At 41.2% G+C, this 19,456-nt stretch overlaps 1 protein-coding gene across 1 annotated transcript in view; it reads left to right on the top strand.

Moving 5' to 3' along the window:
• hlcs (holocarboxylase synthetase (biotin-(proprionyl-CoA-carboxylase (ATP-hydrolysing)) ligase)) overlaps window positions 1-19,456 on the top strand; it is a 171,136-nt gene that overhangs the window by 149,928 nt on the left and 1,752 nt on the right. The window contains exons 9-11 of the mRNA XM_072259956.1: window positions 1,503-1,617; window positions 3,943-4,156; window positions 19,222-19,406. Of these exons, the coding sequence (XP_072116057.1) occupies window positions 1,503-1,617; window positions 3,943-4,156; window positions 19,222-19,396 (504 nt within the window). The 3' untranslated portion in view covers window positions 19,397-19,406. The remainder of the gene's footprint in view (window positions 1-1,502; window positions 1,618-3,942; window positions 4,157-19,221; window positions 19,407-19,456) is intronic.

Raw genomic sequence — 19,456 nt, 5'->3', positions numbered from 1 at the left:
GGGAACTTCTTTACTTAGAGAGTGGTAGCTGTGTGGAACAAGCTTCAAGCAGAAGTGGTTGAGGCAGGTTCGATGTTGTCATTTAAAATTAAGTTGGATAGCTATATGGACAGGAAGGGAATGGAGGGTTATGGGCTGAGTGCAGGTTGGTAGGAATAGGTGGGACTAGGTGAGAGTAAGAGTTTGGCATGGACTAGAAGGGCTGAGATGGCCTGTTTCCGTGCTGTAATTGTTATATGGTTATTATATGGTTAAGCTGACAAGGATGAGGGGTAGAAGATCAATATATTGTGAATAGAAAAGTTAAGGGAAAGAGATAGCAAAATAGGGATGGGAAAGAGAATGGAAATTCAGTAAAATGAGGAAAGACAAATTGGTGAAGAAAGCTGAAAAAAAGTTCAGAGATTTGGAGTAAAGTTGAGCAGGGGAGGGAAAGAGATAGAATGATGAGGTAGGTGAGGACTATGGAGATGGGACAGATTCTTCAACAGCAGAGATGATAGCTGGGAAAATTAGAATTGGAAATGATGTGTCTGCTAGGAGTGCCTGTTTCTGATGCTGCAAAGAAATAGGAAGGACAAAAGTAGATGCAGGATGGATAGAAGTAGAAGAATACTATATGAGAAATAGAGGAGGATATTAGAATGAATGATTCTGAGAGTATCGTGGCTGATTCGCTCTTCATATTAATTCTATTTTCCTACTCATGAGACGTGTGCGTAGACGGATCCACTTCCACTCGTCATGCCTACAGAAGATCATGAAAATCAATTGGTAAGACAGAATTCCTGACACATAAGTGCTGTCTGCAACTGACCTGCCCAGCAATTGCTGATGAAACATCAAGTCAGATGGGCAGGCCAGGTCGTCAGGATGTCAGATGATTGCACCCCCAAGCAGTTGTTCTTTGTGGAATTCTCATGGAGGGCAGCAAAAATGATCCAAGGCCCTTGAGATCGATTATGCTTCCTGGGGACATGCAGCCTTGAATCGCTCATCCTGGCTCAGCCTTCTCAATAAAGGTGCCGCCAAAGCTGAAAATAATTGCAATGCTGAAACAAAAAGGAAATGACAACAATGGAAAGAGCAAGCAGCAGGCACCTCAGTTACAGAGCCTTCACCCAGTTGCCTCAGGTGTGGGAGGTACTTCCCAGTCCGGACTGGACTCATCAGTCACATCCAGGCACAGAAATAACAAACACACCCACCCAAGGACGTCAGTGGACCTCACTGCTCACGATGGATGCGCACACATTTTCCTACCCGAAATCAGTGAAAAATGTTTGATTACCCAGTTTGATAGAAAAGGAGGAAAAGTTTTAACAAGAACTGGAATGGTTAATAATCGTAAGATGTTTTGTCAGCAGGCTGAGATCAAATTATTGTCATGAGCTTCTGTAAGGATAATTCGTTACCTATTTCTGAAATGAATGTTTTATTTCTTCTGCATTGTGCTATGTTAATGGAAAATCTAATATATCATGTAATACATGTTTCTTTAGGACATTGATTTGAAGGTTAAGTGGCCAAATGACATCTACTACGGTAATCTCATGAAACTGGGTGGTGTCCTGGTCAATTCTACCTTGATGGGAGCAACTTTTCACGTACTTATTGGTATGTACAAAACGTAACTATGTGTAATGTGTGAGTGTGTGTGTGTGTGTGTATATGTGTGTGTATGTGTGTATATATATATATATATATATATATATATATATATATATAAAACCTAAAAGAACAACTCACTTGAATGCCATATCTGATTTATTTTTGTCAATGGTGTATTTTAATTAATGAACATCAGCCACTTTAGTATTTCAGAAGTGGAGTATTCTTCAATAAATTTCCATATTAGATATTGTTTGTGTATTAGACAAATCTAAACAGGATGCTACAAGTCGAGCAAATAATTGTGGCTAGCATTAAAGGTTCAAAGGTTAATTTTATTATCAAAGTATACAACTCTGAAATCCTTCAATTATATGAAACCAAGAAGAGAAAGAAAGGCAGCAGGATCATCAAACCCCAAATCCCACCTCCCTACGAACAAAAACGCGACAGGCACATCAACCCCCAGATCTGTCCTTCTGCACAGAAACCGAGCAAAACAGTTGAGGCACTTCGACCCCCAAACCCTCCTCTGGCACAAAAGTGAACAAAACAGATTAGCAAATGTTTTTCTCTGTATAACTCAACTATATTGGTTTGCTTTATGAGAATCCACTTTTATATTCCATGATTATGTGAGGTTTTGTTTCAAAATTTTATTGAATGGCATTGAGATCAGACAAATAAGAATAAAACCTTTTGCTCCTTTTGTATCTGCTAAAGACTGGATACTGTGGAATATAGAACAACTGCAGGAGAACATGTACTGTGTAAGAAGAATGTTCATTAAAGGAAGGTTAATAGTCAACCTTTACTTTTTACCATTGAGAGGATCTTCTCCAAGGATCGTTACCTTGTCCTGGTGGAGAGGAGTATGAGCTCCTGTGATCCCTGAGAATGATGCCATCTGGCACTTAACCTCCTGGTAGGGTCACCAGTAGCGGTAAGGTGCACGGGAAGGTTCCAGATAAAGAGTGATCCAACCAGGACCTCAGTCATGGAGCTGGTGGGAGATGATGACACATCAGAAGGCAGAGAGACAGAGGAAGTTTTCAGTAGTGACGGGTCCCCAGTCAGCTTGCATTCCATGCCAGCAGACCCTGACTCTGATCTGTCAAGGACTGTGCAGTGACTGACTGCGCATCGGTCTCCCCACATTAATCAAAGTCATGCACTGTTGTTCTTCATTATAGGAATCCACTCTAATATCCCGGAGTAAGTCTCATGGCGATCAGCAAGTGATGAATGAGGTAGGATTGTGAGGTCTGGAAGCCCCTAGTATGTGGAACCCCAATCAGCCTCTGCAGCCACGTGAAGACCCACCAATAGATATTCCCTGAGGGCAAGGGTTCCCAGCCTTTCTTATGCCATGGACCAATACCATTAAGCAATGGGCTTGTTGGCCCCAAGTTGGGAATTTCCAACTTGGAAGAACATCATTCTTATCTCAAGTGATTACACTACCATTGAGAGAAAAAATATTACCTGGTCAGTGTCCAAAAAAATCAATGAGCATACCTCATCATATCTACTTCAATCCATTAAAATGTAACAGTAATAATTAAGCATTTTGCTCTAGAATAGCATCTTTGAATATAAGCCTAACAACTTAAATAAATACAAATTTGACTGCTTAAGCATGGCCTTGAGAAAACCTGTTGCAAAATTGTGATTTTTCTCTTCAAATCAGCACTCCTTTTATACATGTTCTCCTGCAGTTGTTTTGTATTCCATAGTGCCCAGTCTTCAGCGGATACGGTATGTTGAAACGTAAAAAGATTTTATATTCTTAAGGTTTATTCTAGTATAAAGAAAGCCTAAGCAAAATAAGCATTTTTCAATGTAAATTTTATTGAATTTGTACAAACACTCTATTTGTACAGAGTTGTCAAAGCTGAGATTGCTTAGTTTGAGCTACATTTTATAGATGTCATCAATTTGAATTTTAAATAATGGTCTTATCTATTGGTTGAAATGTTACAATAAGGCAGAATCTTAATTTACTGTAACATTCATAACCAGAATTATGGCTAAATAATCTTAAGCTGCATTGTGTTCGACTGCAGACTGCTGCAACATTCATGGACTTGAGGCCTTGGGCTATATATTTTTTTGTGTTGACTGTATTTTACTGATATCTTATATGTGCTGTGTCTGACCATTGGCCCCTTGGCCCCAGAGTAACACTGTTTTGTTTGGCAGTATTCATGGGTATTCATATATGGTTGAATCACAATTAAACCAGAACTTGAACTTATCCACTTAAGTAACAAGTATGATTGTGATTTTACATTCTGAAACAAATTTTAATCTTTGCTTTCTTTTCAAAAGGCTGTGGATTCAACGTAACTAACAGTAGCCCAACTATATGCATCAATGATATTATTCAACAGCATAACAAAATGCATGGGACTTGTTTACAGCCATTTCGAGTAGACCAGCTGTTGGCAAGGACAGTCACTATCTTTGAAAATCTGATGAGCACTTTCCAAACCAAAGGGGCAAATGGAGTTTTGCCACTTTATTATAAGAGATGGGTACACAGGTTAGTAAACATAAACAATTGTGGAAGATGCATGTTCATGCATTCTGCAATACAGATTCAATTATATTGTATCCTACTTTCAAAATAAAGTAAGTAATTAAAAATAATAGGATAACCTCTCTTCCTAGAACTTCCTTTATGCAGAGTCCTAGTTCGGCATGTGAAGGGAGATCATAGTTATTAATATAATGATTATGCTTTTATATCATGTTAAACCATTATTTATAGATAGCTGCTTGGATTTTGTCTGACAAAAAACTTCTGTTACAATTGAAATGCACTCCTCTCAGACATAATTACAAGTTCAGGACAATTTCAAGAACATTGACCTAGAAATGTTACCTATGTTATTTTTTAATGTTATCAATGAAATTGAAGTTCCCTGACATGAGATACAACAATCATTTCCAGATAGCTTTAGATCATTCTGGAATTTTGCCTCAGCACTTCCTTGAAAGTTCACCCTCGTGCTCTTGATATGATTTTCTATTCAGCTGCATACAGGTTAACATCATTAGCCATGCTGTATTCTCCTTTCTAACCTGTAAAGACCAGTACAGGTGTCCCCCGCTTTTCTAACGTTTGTTTTAAGAAACCTCACTGTTACGAAAGACCTACATTAGTTATCTGTCCTCGCTAACAGAAGGTGTTTTCACTGTTACGAAAAAAAATCAGCGTGTGAAAAAAGGCAGCGCGCGCCCCGAGGACCACTCTCCCCCAGATTCGGAACAGCATTCTCACCGGCATTGCTTAAACACGTGCCTGTGAGCAGCCGTTAGCAAAATGAGTTCTAAGGTATTGGAAAAGCTTGAAAGTGCTCGTAAGGGTGTTACACTTAGCGTAAAACTAGACATAATTAAGTGTTTCGATCGTGGTGAACGAAGTAAGGGCAAAGTGAGTTTGGCTTGTGGAAGTTGACGAAGATGATGTTGAGGAGGTTTTCGCATCCCATGACCAAGAACTGAGAGATGAAGAGCTGATGCAATTGGAAGAGGAAAGGATAACAATCAAAACCGAATGCAGTAGCGAACGGACCGAAAGTGAAGCCGTGCAGGAACTGATCGTGAAGCAACTGCGTGAGATTTTCACTGCAATGATAAAGTGCGACTTTAATTTTGAAAGAGTACGTTGATTTAGGGCATATTTGCAGGATGGTTTGAGTGCTTACAAAGAACTGTATGATCTAAAAATGCGTGAGGCTAAGCAGTCAAGCAAGCCTTCCACATCAGCCTCAGCAGATGACGAACCTCGACCTTCGACGTCGAGGCAAGCAGACATAGAAGAAGATGACCTGCCTGCCCTGATGGAAACAAACCACCCCAACCCCCAGGCCGCGGAGAATGCAGCGGTAGCGGGGACACACCCAGCACATCCTTAAGAGGAAAGTCGAAACAAACAAGCTAATTAATTAGGTGCCGCCCGGCACATAAATGTCGGCCCAGATCAGAGGCAATTGCTGATTGCGTCATGTCTGATCTGCGCTGACATTTACGTGTTGGGCGGCACCTAATTAATTAGCTTGTTTATTTTGGCTTTTTTCTTAAAGATGTGCTGGGTGCCTTCCGGCTGCCGCTGTACCCCTGCATTCTTCGCGGATCGGTATCGGTCAGCTGCCTGGAGGGTGGGAGCCACTGCACCACGCCAACCTCCAACGACTCAGCTTAACACACCATCATCAGTGTGCTTGGTGCTGTACCAATTCCAGTAAATGATACTACACTGTGCATACGTTATTTCTACTTTATATCAGCTGTGTATTTTTATGCATTATTTGGTATGATTTGGCAGCTTCATAGCTTAAAGGTTACTGGAGAGAGTGTTTTTGCCGAGAGCGCTTGCGTGAGATTTTCGCTACGGAGAACAGTGCGGCAATGGTTGTGGGGAAAGTATTTCTACTTTATATAGGCTGTGTATTCATCATATCATTCCTGCTTTTACTATATGTTCCTGTTATTTTAGGTTTTATGTGTTATTTGGCATGATTTGGTAGGTTATTTTTGGGTCTGTGAACGCTCACGAATTTTTCCCATATAAATTAATGGTAATTGCTTCTTCGCTTTACGACATTCCAGCTTACGAACCGTTTCATAGGAATGTTCTAACTTCGGATGGTGGGGGAAACCAGTAGTCCAAGGCTGTCTTCGCAGACTGGTTTCATCAGCCTGGGGATTCAATGTATACATTGAGTGGCCATGTTATTAGGTACACCTTGTTAATGCAAATATGTATTCAGCCAATCATATGGCAGCAGCTCAATGCATAAAAGCATGCAGACATGGTCAAGAGGATCAGGTGTTGTTCAGACCAAACATCAGAATGGGGAAAAATGTGATCTAAGTGACTTTGACTGTGGAATGATTGTTGGTGCCAGACAGGGTGGTTTGAGTACGGCAGAACTGCTGGGACATTCATACAAAACCGTCTCTAGAATGTACAGAAAATGGTTGAAAAATCAAGAAAATATCCAGTGAGTAGCAGTTCTCTGGGCAAAAACCCCTTATTAATAAGAGAGATCGAAGGAGAATGGAGGAGACTGGTTCAAGCTTACAGGTAGGCGACAGTAGCTCAAGTAACCATGTGTTACAATAGTGTGTGCAGAAGAGCATATCTGGATGCACAACATATTGAACCTTGAAGTGGATGAGCTACAGCTGGGTTCCACCTCTAAACCTAATAAAAAGGCCACTGAGTGTATATTAATATAGAACTTGTTAGCAAATGCCTTTTTACTTTCATGGCAAAATATCAGCAATCTAATTTTCACATGAGCAAGTGCATTTGGAACTGCTTGAGAGTGTTGCATTTGGGTCTGTATCCTGATCATCTACTTCTGATCATTGCACGTCTAAAATGGTGACAATATCCCCATACCATCATTGAGGTGTTCCCACAACCAATGATCTCACTTTAAATCCTCTTTATCTTGTTATTTCGTCATCGTCGTGGCTATCCCTTGACGTCGAGGATGATGGTCTTCATGCTGAAAAAGTGGCCCACAGAGCGAAGATGCCTGTGTGTATTTGTTTAACGTGTACTTGATGTTGCACTCCAAGAAGCACAGGATACTTCACAAATCAACCAGCTGATTCCAATGGCATGGAAACCACGGCGATTGGAGCTGATGGATCATCCGCCTTCACAGCCGTTGAGTTCGAAGTAACTTCATCCGCCTGTTCCACCGTTGAGATCTTGGTTGGATTGTTCTTTGTCAGGGACCTCACCCTCGACCTTACCGCCATGAGTGACCCTACCAGGAGCATAGCTCCAGACGGCATTGCTCTCAGGATCACAGGACCACACAAGCTTCTCCACCACGACAAGATGACAATCCATGGAGAAAATTTTCATGCTCTCATTATTTATTGCTATTTATTTATAGTTGCATTTCGACAACTTGTTTTCTTCTGTGCTGCTGCGCATTCATTGATCCTTTTTACAGTTACTGTTCTATAGACTGTGTATGCCCACAGGAGAAAGAATCGCAGGGTTGTTACTGGTGACGTGTATGTACTCTGATAATAAATTTTACTTAACTTTGAATTTTTATTCTTGAGCCAGTTTCACTTCATGTCAGTGGTGATCGGTTTTAATGCTTTACTATCTTATGTTGCTTTTTAAAATAATGTCTGAAATATGTACTTCCCAAACACTTCCACTAACATAGCCCTGATAATGAGAATCGAAAAACTGGGAATCTGAGATAAAAATATATTCAACAAGTCGGGCAGCATTCCATGGAGAGAGAAACAGAGTTATGGTTCAAGTCTTCAGACCCTTTGATAGATCTAACACGCTGTATCCTTGCCACAGTGCTGAGGTCTGGAGGTACTTCGACTAAGCTCTCGGCACCATTTTTTGTGAGAGACCTATGCACAGACTCCTGGCCTGCCCAGAGCTTTCACTTACAACTGCAGAAGAAGACAGGCACTAATGAGGGTATTCTATTTGAAGCATAACTGTTTCATCCTATGCATGTGGTGGATTTTACATGCAGTCCGGAAGCATTTACAGTTAACTTCACTGAAAGTTGATCATGTAGTCCGCACAGACTTCCTTGATTATGGTGTTGATTTGCTGTGAGATATCAATTCTTGAGTGTCCAGCACAGAGCTATAGTGATGTCACTGGCAGGATGGTTAATCACTTGCCAAACTGAACATAAAAATCACAACTTTTAATTAACAGCTTAGACATTTCACAAGAGTTTAAAATAAAGGTTGGGACTATCTGGAAGCTGAAACATCTTGGATCTTTTTAATGAAAGATAATTAATTTAAAATTCATTACATTTTGAAATATCAGAATTATAATTCGCAGATGTAAAATTATTTGTCTTCATATGGGAGAGCTTACAAGAAATAATCCATCCTATGATTAAAAGTTCACACCTCATACATGAAAGCACAAAGTTTCAAGGTATTTTACAGAAAGTATTTTGTAAAAATTCCTGAGGTTGCTGTCTGATACTGACTTCTGAAGATTATGTTACAGTTGATGCAGCACTGTAGAGCAGCTGGGGATTACTGCTCATGTTACTTGCCTCAGCATAGGGAAGATATAGAAGCTTTAGAGAGAGCACAGAGCAAATTTACCAGGATGCTGCCTGGATTAGAGAGTGTGTCCAAAGGTGGAAATGTTTTCTCCCAGAAGTTAAGGAGGAGGTTGCTTGGTAGAAGTGTATAAGATGATAAGAAATATTGATAGATTGGATAGCCAGGGCCTTTTTGGCTAACGCGAGATGGCATAATTTTAAGGTGACTCAAGGGAATATATTGGGGGAGAGTATCAGAGATAGATTGTTTTTACACAGAGAGTGGTGGGGTCATGGAACACGCTGTCATGGGTGGTGATGGAGGGGTGCAGATACATTAGGGTCTTTTAAAAGAGTCTTAGATAAGCATATGAATGTAAGAAAATTATCAAGGGCTATGTAGGAGGGAAGGGTTAGATTGATATTGGAGAAGGTTAAAAGGTTGGCACAGCATCACAGGCCAAATGGCCTGTACTGTGCTATACTGTTCTATCAAATATAAGTTTAACTATACAGAGATGTGTTCTAAAAGTTGCTGTTATTTTCAAGGTGATATGATGGAGCCTGCTGATCCTTCCTCTACACAATCATCAATTTGAACTGTTCCTCTCTGCTGAAGATTAGAAATTTCTCCCTGATCAGTGAGTGCCTATGGGCATGTACAGGGTCTCTCTGTTTCACTCCCTCCTCCTTTTTCTTTCCTCTTGCCTCCAGAACAGCAGGACTGGTTTCAGTTTTTTGTTATATATGATAACATCCTTGGCATATTTTTAAAAATCATTATTTATTTATTTTATTGAGATATAGCGCGGAATAGGCCCTCCACCGTTCAAACCGTGCCAACCAGCAAGCCCCGATTTAACCCTAGCGTAATCACAGCACAACTTACAATGACTAATTAACCTATATGTCTTTGGACTGCAGAAGGAAACTGGAGCACCCGGAGGAAACCCACGTGGTCACGGGGAGAATGTACAAACCCCTTACAGATAGCATGATTTGTGAGATTTGCTCTACATATGCATATAGAACAAAGAACGAAAATCATCTCAGCACAGTACGAACCCTTCACTCACAGTGTCGTGCTGACCTTTTAAATTATTCTAAGATAAATCTACCCTTTTCTTCCAACATTTCCCTCCTTTTTAATCATTTGTGTGCATATCTAAGAGTTTCTTAAGTGGCCCTTATACAGCTGCCTCTGGCAGCTGGCAGGGCATTCTACACACCCACCACTCTCTTTTGCAGGGGGGGAATGCAAACTTGCCTCTGACATTCCCCCTATAATTTCCTCTAATCACTTTAAAATTATGGCCCTCATATTAGCCATTTCTGTCATGGGAACAAGTCTCTGGTTGTCCACACTTTTACATCTCTATCAAAACACCAATGTATGCATCACAGTTGACATTTTAGGATGCAGGGAGATAAAAATGGATTAATAAACCAAGACTACTAATGTTTATTTCTGAAACTTTAACATATTCAGGAGACACTGCAAGGGGCCCAGTGTTTCCTTCTTTCTCCTTGCAGCTTTCTACACCTGAAACCAACTGCTGTGATGAAATATCATTAGTTTCCTCAGTCGATCTCATTCTCATCACACTTTCCTTGCATTTGAACTACCTGCCTTCAGTCCTCTGCATCAGTGAAACATGCTACAGGCATCAAGAGACCGAAACAGAATTGCACAATGTTGACTCCCCCTGCCTTTGCACACAGATGCTTCCAGTGTTGCTTCAAATTCCCATCCTCCTAAAAAGGTGACCAGTTCTGTGTTCGAATAAGCTGTTTGCAAAGGCCACATTGAAAAGCTGCCTGAACAAAGTATGGTTTGGCAGTGCATTTTAATAGAGACCAAGGATAATGAGAGTTGGAGAAACAACATTGGGCTGCACTCGCATAGAGGGTAAACACTTGGATTAAAAGGGAAAGATTCAGATGTTGGAAATGAAAATAAAATGTAGTTTGTTTTGTACTGAATTTCAGTCTAGTGGTTGAGACCAAGTAGAAAGACAGGCCAAGAAGAAATTGTGAGGTGGCAATATATCTTACCATTTAAAAAAAAATAAGTTGCAGTTTTGTTTCACCTACTTTTCTTAAGAGAAAATTAATGGATTTTGCATCTGATTTTTAAAAATTATAATCCATAAATTTTGGGGAGACTTACTAGCCTATAATGTCAGAAAAAGCTTCTGAAATACCTTTGTATAGTTTTGGATAACTGCTCAGAAAACATGCATGCCCAAGCCTCGCAGTTTGCCGGTTGGGCTTTTCTTCAGCTGGAGAATTTAATAATCAATGTTGTCCTCAAAGCAATGTGTGGAACACAATGGGACTTCTGTGAATGTAATGCATAGTGACTGCACTGTTTGGAATTTTTGTGAAGGTTGAGAAATGATACAAGGATATTTGAACATTTTCACTTATTTGTAGCTGGCATGGCACAGCATGTATTCAACAGGCATAAGTATAGTGGTTTAGCTGACTGGCTGAAAAATTTACATCCAAATTAATTCTTCTGACTGCTTGAGTCTTGAGCTGCCCGAGTAAATTAACTTATAAGCATCAAATGATTTATTCTTTTTTCTTTGCTGTGGTCTCTGAACGTTCTTATTTTAAAAGCAAATTAATCCAGTCATTGAAATTGTAGTTGGTGTATGTGAACCAACAATAGGTAGTCCGACTGACCCGAATTCAGTTGGAGATGTTGCCGGGCCAGTTTGGAATCCAGTTTATCTTTTATTTTCACTTCCTACATTTTTTTTGATTTTCTTCAATGAAACAACCTTTGGTTATTCCCTTCCTCATTGCAAAACAGATGGCCTGTATGATTTTGGATTTCTTGGCCTGCACCAGAAATGCTCAAATATTTTAGGCTTGAGCTTCTATTTTTAGGTCAGAACTGAAGACCACATTAAAAGTGCAATGGATGTTGTTGGGCATTATGAATAATGCAAAATGGCAATGCTTCTTACATTCACAGAATTGAACTGTGCATTTGAGGTCAAAAGCATGAAAGTAGGTGCTAATTTGAGGGTTGAGGCTTAGTTATCATTAAAAATAAGAGGGAAGAGCCAAAAGGAATGTACACACCAGATATTCTAATGTAGGTAAAGAAAATGATACAATATTTTATAGGTGATGTGATAACAGGATACTTAAGGCCTCAAAGTCCTCCGCTTCTGTCTTGATCATCTAGTCCCCCTCCACCACCACCATTGTCAGAACTGGTCCTCGCCCTGAACAATTTTTTCTTTGGCTCCTCCCACTTAGCTGTGGGCACTCACATGGACCCAAGCTATGTCTGCCTGTTTGTTGGCTATGTAAATCAAATTATGTTTGAAGCCCTCCCTGGTTACCCTTCCCAACTCCTCTTCTGCGACATTAACGACTGCATTGGTGCTGCTTTATGCACCCCTGCTGAGCTTGTCAATTTTTATCAAATTTGCCTCTACATTCATTAGGTCCATCTCTGACACCTCCTACTCCCTTCTTGATCTCTTTGGAGACAAACCGTCAACCCTTGTCTTTTATAAACCTACTGATTCCAATGGTTATCTCGACTATAGCTGTTCCCATCCTATCTCCTAAAAATGCTATTCCCTTTTCTCAGTTTCTCCATCTCCTCGGCCTCTGTTCCCAGGAGACAGCTTTCCATTCCAGGATATCAGAGATGTTGTCCTCCTCCTTTAAAGAATAAGGTTTTTCTTTCTCTACTACTGATGCTGCCTTCACCCACATCTCCTCCATTGCCTGTACACCCACGCTCATGCCATCTTCCTGCCGTCGTAATAGTGATTGAGTCCCTCTTGTCCTTACCTACCACCCCATATGCCTTTGCATTGAACACATCATCCTCTGCAACTCCTGCCATCTCCAAAGGGATCCTACCACTAAACCTAACTAAACGTATCTTTACTTCCACACCCCCCCCCCCCCACCATCCCTCCCAGCAGCTTTCAGCAGGGATGGCTCTCACTTGTCTATTCGTCCCTCCCCTCTAATCTCCCTCCACCACTTATCCCGGAAGTATTAAGTGCTACACCTGCCCATACACATCCTCCCTCACCTCCTTTCAGGACCCCAGACAGTCCTCCGACATATTTTCTATTGATGCTGCCTGACCTGCAGAGTTCCTCCAGCGTTTGTCTTACTTAGAAATTTCAATGGGATTAGACAAATCAACATGGAATTTTGGAAGAGTGATATTTAACAAATTACTCTGCAGAGTTTTTGAGGATACTACTGGTAGAATAGATAAGGGAGAACTTTTGAATGCTTGAATTTTCAGAACACAGTTGGCCAAGTTGAACGTAATAAGTTAATGAGTGAAATTAAAGTACATGGGATGAAAATAATACAAGCATGACCGAAAATTGGCTGACAAACAGGTAATAGAGCAGAAATACGTATGATAAACACAAGAAAGTCTGATGATGCTGGACATCCAAAGCAACTCACATAAAATGCTGGAACTCTGCAAGTCAGGCATTGTCTATGGAAATGCATAGACAGTCGACGCTTCAGGCTGAGACTGTCCTGAAGAAGGATCTTGGCCCAAAATGTCTACTGTTTATTCATTTCCATAGGTGCTGCCTGACTGGCTGAGTTCCTCCATTATTTTGTATGTGTTGCTTAGGAATACGTTTGACTCTGTCAGGTTAGCAAGTGGTGACTTGGGAAATGATGAGGATCATTATTCACGAACAGTATGGATGAAAGAATCAAATGTAACTTTTCTAACAGCACCAGTGCAGCAAAAGTGGACGGGGCTGTGAGAAGGCCGCAGAGAGAACTCAAGAATTTTTAGACCAGTTGGGTAGGCAAACACGTGTTAGGGTGTGTAGTTATCCATGTTGATAGGGAGAAGAGAAGTACTATATTACACAAATAGGGATCTGTTGATGTACAGATTGTCCTGGCTATCCTTGTACATGAGTCACTAAAAGTAAATATGCATCTGCAGCAAGCAGTTAAGAAGGCTTTTGCTATGTTGACCTTGGCTTTGTGCACAGAGTAAGAAGCACATTACTGTTATATTATAGCATCTTGGAGAGTTAGCTGTAGTTTTGAATTAAGACTATCAAACAAGGAGAAACTGGGCCAACAAAAATTCTATTCATGGGGTAAGACATTTAGGACTGAGGTGAAAAGTTATTTCTTTAGTGGATGATGAATGTGTGGATCTCTCTATCATAGGAGTGGTGGTCTGGGGCAAGTCACTAATAGATTTAGGAAAGAAATAGGTAAAACTCTGTATTAATCTGCCATGGTGCTGGATTGCAATGTTCTAGAACACTTTTTCCAATTAAGACTCCAACACATTATTAAATCATTTCCAGGGCAGCACACACAAAATGGTTGGGGAGCTCAGCAGGTCAGGCAGCATCTATGGAGAGGATTAAACAGCTGATGTTTCAGACCAAGCCTCCTCTTCAGGGCTGGAAGGGAAGGGTGTAGAAGCCAGAATAGGCTGGGAGGAGGGGGACGAGTACAAGCCGCAGTGATAGGTGAAGCCAAGTGAAGGGGAAGATAGGTGGGGGATGAAGTAGGAAGATGGGATGTGATAGGTGGAAAAGGCAAAGGGCTGTAAAAGAAGGAACTTGATAGGACAGGACAGTGGACCATAGAAGAAAGGGAAGGAGGAAGGGCACTAGACTGGCAGGTGAACCATAGAAATTACAGCACAGAAACAGGCCATTTGGCCCTTCTTGGCTGTGCCGAACCATTTTCTGCCTGGTCCCACTGACCTGCACACGGGCCATATCCCTCTATACACCTCCCATCCATGTATCTGTTCAATTTATTCTTAAATGTTAAAAAAAGAACCCGCAATTACCACCTCGTCTGGCAGCTCATTCCATACTCCCACCACTCTCTGTGTGAAGAAGCCCCCTCTAATGTTCCCTTTAAACTTTTCCCCCCTCACCCTTAACCCATGTCCTCTGGTTTTTTTCTCCCCTTGCCTCAGTGGAAAAAGCCTGCTTGCATTCACTCTATCTATACCCATCATAATTTTATATACCTCTATCAAATCTCCCCTCATTCTTCTACGCTCCAGGGAATAAAGTCCTAACATATTCAACCTTTCTCTGTAACTGAGTTTCTCAAGTCCCGGCAACATCCTTGTAAGAGAAGGGTAAGAAAGGAGCTAGAATGTGAAATGGAAAAACAGAAAGGGGGGGGGGAGAGAAATGACTGGAAATCACTTTTTTAAGATGCTGCTCAGGAGCATAATACATTTTCCACTTGGCAGGTGAGTTTAAAAGGAACACAAAACAAACTGCTGGTGAAACTCAGCAGGTCAAGCAGCATCTGTGGAGGCAAAGGAATGAAACCCTCCAATGTTCCTGACACAAGATCTTGGTCCGAAGCACTGACCATCCCTTCATCTCCACAGATGCTGCTTAACCTGCTGAATTCTTCAAGCCTTTTCGTGCTCCAGATTCCAGCATCTGCAGTCTCTCAAGTCTCAAGTTTAAAGGGAATGCAGGAACTGTGGGTCATTGAACTTAAAGAGAGGTTGGGAACTGGGGGCTCTGGTGTGTTAGAGAGAGCATGGGAACTGGTGCCGCCTGGCGGACCATCAAAATATGACAGTCCATGGAATTCGAGGGGAGAGTAGCAAATTGAATCCAAAATTGGATCAGCTGTAAGAAGCAAATTGTTATGGTTGAGGGTTTTGTGACTTGGTAGGCTGCACATTGGGACTCCACAGGGCTCAGTACTACATCCCTTGCTTTTTATATGATATATTAATGATAATGGACTTCAGTGTAAGGTAGATGATAGACAAAATTGTGGTTGATCCAAGAGGAAAGCTTTAGACTGCAGGAAGGTATCGATTTCGGTGGCTGGGCAGAAGGTTGGCAAAGGGAATCTAATTTTCAAAAGAATCAATTAATTAATTGGGGACAGAGAGGAGAGAAGAATCATGAGGAAAGGAAATAGACAGTAAATAGGACTATTGAAAGATGCAAGGAGCAGAGGGATCTTTGTGTATGCCATTCAACTTGCTGTGAAATGTAAATGGTGACATATTTAGTATGTACAAATTAATTAACAATTATTTATCTTATTTCTTTGAAAGACAATTGACATCCCTATGAATCTTCATTTTCATGAGCATGCCACCACTGATGTAATCCCCTCCACAGCTGCGCACCATCCTGAATTGTAATCATCATTATTAGGTCTCAGTCCTTTGGGTGTTCAACGTTGGCGTTGGAAGCATGGCGGCTCTTGCAGGCTGCCTTCAGCGTGTATCCAGACCATGTCGATCATTGACGCCAAAGCCACATTTCTCTGTATGTCTTGATGTACATGTGACAAATAAAGCTGATATTTAAAAAAAATCTTTAATACCGTTTTGAAGATTCCTTCATCGGAAGGCCCGTAACAGTTTAGCAGCAGCTTCTCAAGGGCATTCCTTTATACTACTTCCAGTTTTTGAAGATAAATGAACAGATAACTATTTTGGGATGTTTGGTATCCTTAAGATGATAGTTATAGAAACCATTATAGTAATTATAGCCAGTAAAGAAGGTATTGTATCAATGGTGTTTAGTGTTCGAAGCATGACTTAGAGAAATGATTCATTTTTAATGATTTTGAGCAGGGAATTTAATCTACCCTCTCAGATTAGACCCAGGCTGTTAGAATTGAGTGACCGAAGTTTTCTTTGTCACTTACCTAAGAGGACGGGTATATTTTAAAAAAGCCATCTATTTGGAGTGGTACGCCTCTATCTGTCTCCCACCATGAGCACAACCTTTGGCACTGTATTCCCTCTCAGTCTTCAGTCCCAGACTGCACCTAACGAGGCACTCCATCCTTCTGGGCTCTAGACTGAGCTAGAGATAAATACGAGAGATTCTGAGATGCAGGAAATCTTGAGCAACGCACACAACGTGCTTGAGGAGCTCAGCAGGTCAGGCAGCATCTAGGGAGGGGAATTAAACAGTTGACGTTTCAGGCTGAGACCCTTACATCAGGACTGGAAAGGGGGAAGAAGCCAGAACAAGTAGGTGGGGGGAGAGAAAGGAGTGCAAGCTGACAGGTGATAGGTAAAACCAGGTTGAGGGGAAAGTTGAGTGGGTGGGATGGAGGAATGAAGTAAAAAGCTGGGAGATGAGGTAAAAGGCTGAAGAGGAAGGAATCTAATATGAGAGGACAATGGTCCATGGAATAAAAAGAGGAAAGAGAAGGGATACCTGAAGGAGGTGGTGGGCAGGTGAGAAGGGCTGAGGTGGCTACCAAAATGAGAAATAGAAAAAGAGAAGGAGGGAGGAAGAAATTACTCAACTTTAAAGAAACTGACATCATGCCATCAGTTTGGAGGCTATCCTGACAGACCATGAGATGTTGCTCGTCCAATCTGAGTGTGACCTCATCATAGCAGTAGAGGAGGGTATCAACCAACTTATTGGAATGGAAAGTCAAATTGAAATGGGTTGCCAGCAGGAAATCCTGTCTTTTGTAGTGGACAGAGTGCAGGTACTCAATGAAGCAGTCCCCCAGTCTATGTTGGGTGTCACCAGTGTGAAGCTACTCTGCCATCTGGGGTGCAAGGGAAAATCTCGGCAGAATCTGGAAGGGAGTCTGCCTGCCAACACGTAGCTCCGATATGAAGCTCCCAGCAGCAAGTGATCCAGTCCAACAGAAGGTGGAAAGTTACAGGGTTGATCCTTCAGCAATTGCCAAGCAGGTTCCACTCATCCAACCATCTACTGATAGGCTCCTGTAACTACCATTTCGTGAGTCAGAACATTCAGTGCATGGATTTCAAGAAAGAGGGTGTGTTGGAGAGGCAGGGATTTAGGAAGGGGATTATATACTACAGAACCTACCTAGCAATAAAGATCTACCCTGCAAATGATTAGGAGAAGTATCGAGTCAAGAATGAGGTGCAAGAATCGGGAATGAAGAAAGTGAGGCTGAACAAGATTTGAGAGATGCAGAGTTTGAAGCCATTGTTGTTAAATTGTTTATTGTTAAGGGCTGAGTGATATAGGGTTAAAAGTTAATGATGGTCACAGGGTGAACGGGATGCAGCGATGGAGACAGTCTGGTCAAATCTGAAATTGGTCTATGATGAAAGATGCCAAAAGCTGCTGGAGCAGAAGACAATGGTATCAAGCTATCTACACTTTTCCGTGAGGCACGAGGTCTTGTCCAAGGCTAGCTGTTAGATACTTTATTTGAAAGCAAAAATAGCATACAGAAATTGAAGATAAATTCTTTACTCAGTGTAGTGAGTGCTTAGGATGTAGTGCCGAGGGTGGTGGTAGAGGTAGATACACTAGAGCATTCAGAAAACTCTTAGACACGTGGATGATAGGTATATATAGGACTATGTATAGGAGAGAAGGGTTAGAATGATTTTAGAGAAGATTAAAAGGTAGGTACATCATGGGCCAAAGGGCCTGTACAGTGCTACAGTGTTCTATGTTCTATGATAGAGATTAGCTTTGTCACATGTACTTCAAAACATACAACAAGATGCGTTATTTGCATCAAATCAAATCAGTGAGGACTGTGCTGGGCTGCCCGCAAGTGTAGCCACACTTCCAGTGCCAGAGTGCTCACGATTACTACTTCTAACCAAATGTCTTTGGAGCAACACAAACAAAATGCCGGAGGAACTCAGCAGGCCAGGCAGCATCTATGGAAAAGAGTGCATTTGACGTTTCCGGCTGAGACCCTTCAGCAGGACTTTGTGTGTGTTGCTCAGATTTCCAGCATCTGCAGATTTTCTCTTGTATGCCTTTGGTATGTGGGAGGAAACCCATGCGGTCACAGGCAGAGCGTACAAACTCCATACAGGCATTGGTGGGAATTGAACCCTGATTGAAAATCGCTGGCACTGTAAAGCAAAGTGCTACTTGCTATGCTGCTGGACCGTGCAGCTGGGTGCTATCATAGCAAAGGTTTAAACTTGTCAACAATTTTTGTTTTCGGGGACAGCATGTAGATGAAGTATTTAGTTGTGACTAGGGTTAACTGAGTGTGTGCAGAGCTGAAGAACTGTAATTTCCTGGAGATATTTTAGATCAGTAAGAATTAAAACCAAAGTCTTTGTCCTGTGAAGGTTGGTTTTAAATTGTACAGATTGCATATTGTTGGATGGAATTACACAAATGTACAAACTCTAATATTCTGTTACTTGTATCACGCTTCTTTACATTGTACAGTATGTATAACCTAAAATTAGTATACAGAATTTAGTCTGAGAATCTTGATTTCACTTGCAATCAGGTCAGCAGCAATCTCTAGATATGTGAAATCGTTTGTACAAAATGGAAACAGTTTCTTATTAACACTAAGTCCTTACATTAATCATACTCTAAATACTCAAAGCTACCCATTGTTTAGATGTACAGGGAAAAAAAATCTGTCTCACTACTCCTCATTTTCCACCAGAACTTAAAGACTGGGAAATCTGTTTATCTGATTGACTGCTTTATCCTCTGATATTGTAAACATGATCACCTTTTATGGTTTTCCTAATTGCTTTTTGTTTCTTTTGAAGTGGCACACAAGTACGGTTATGGAGAGAAGATGGTCCTGCAGCGTGGGTGGTTGGACTGGATAGTTCTGGCTTCCTTCAGGTTCTAAAGGAAGGCGATAACGACATTGTTACTGTACAGCCTGATGGGAACTCGTTTGACATGCTTCGCAATCTTATTGTCACTAAGCAGCAATAAAGCTGACCAGGTTTGGTGGAACATTTGCTCTTTTGGAATTTTTATCATATTTAGAGATAC

The sequence above is a fragment of the Mobula birostris genome, chromosome 6 (genome assembly GCF_030028105.1).
Source record: "Mobula birostris isolate sMobBir1 chromosome 6, sMobBir1.hap1, whole genome shotgun sequence".
Taxonomy (NCBI): Eukaryota; Metazoa; Chordata; class Chondrichthyes; order Myliobatiformes; family Myliobatidae; genus Mobula; species Mobula birostris.
The sequence above is the reverse complement of the archived record's forward strand: the minus strand, read 5'-3'. Positions and strand labels throughout refer to the sequence as shown.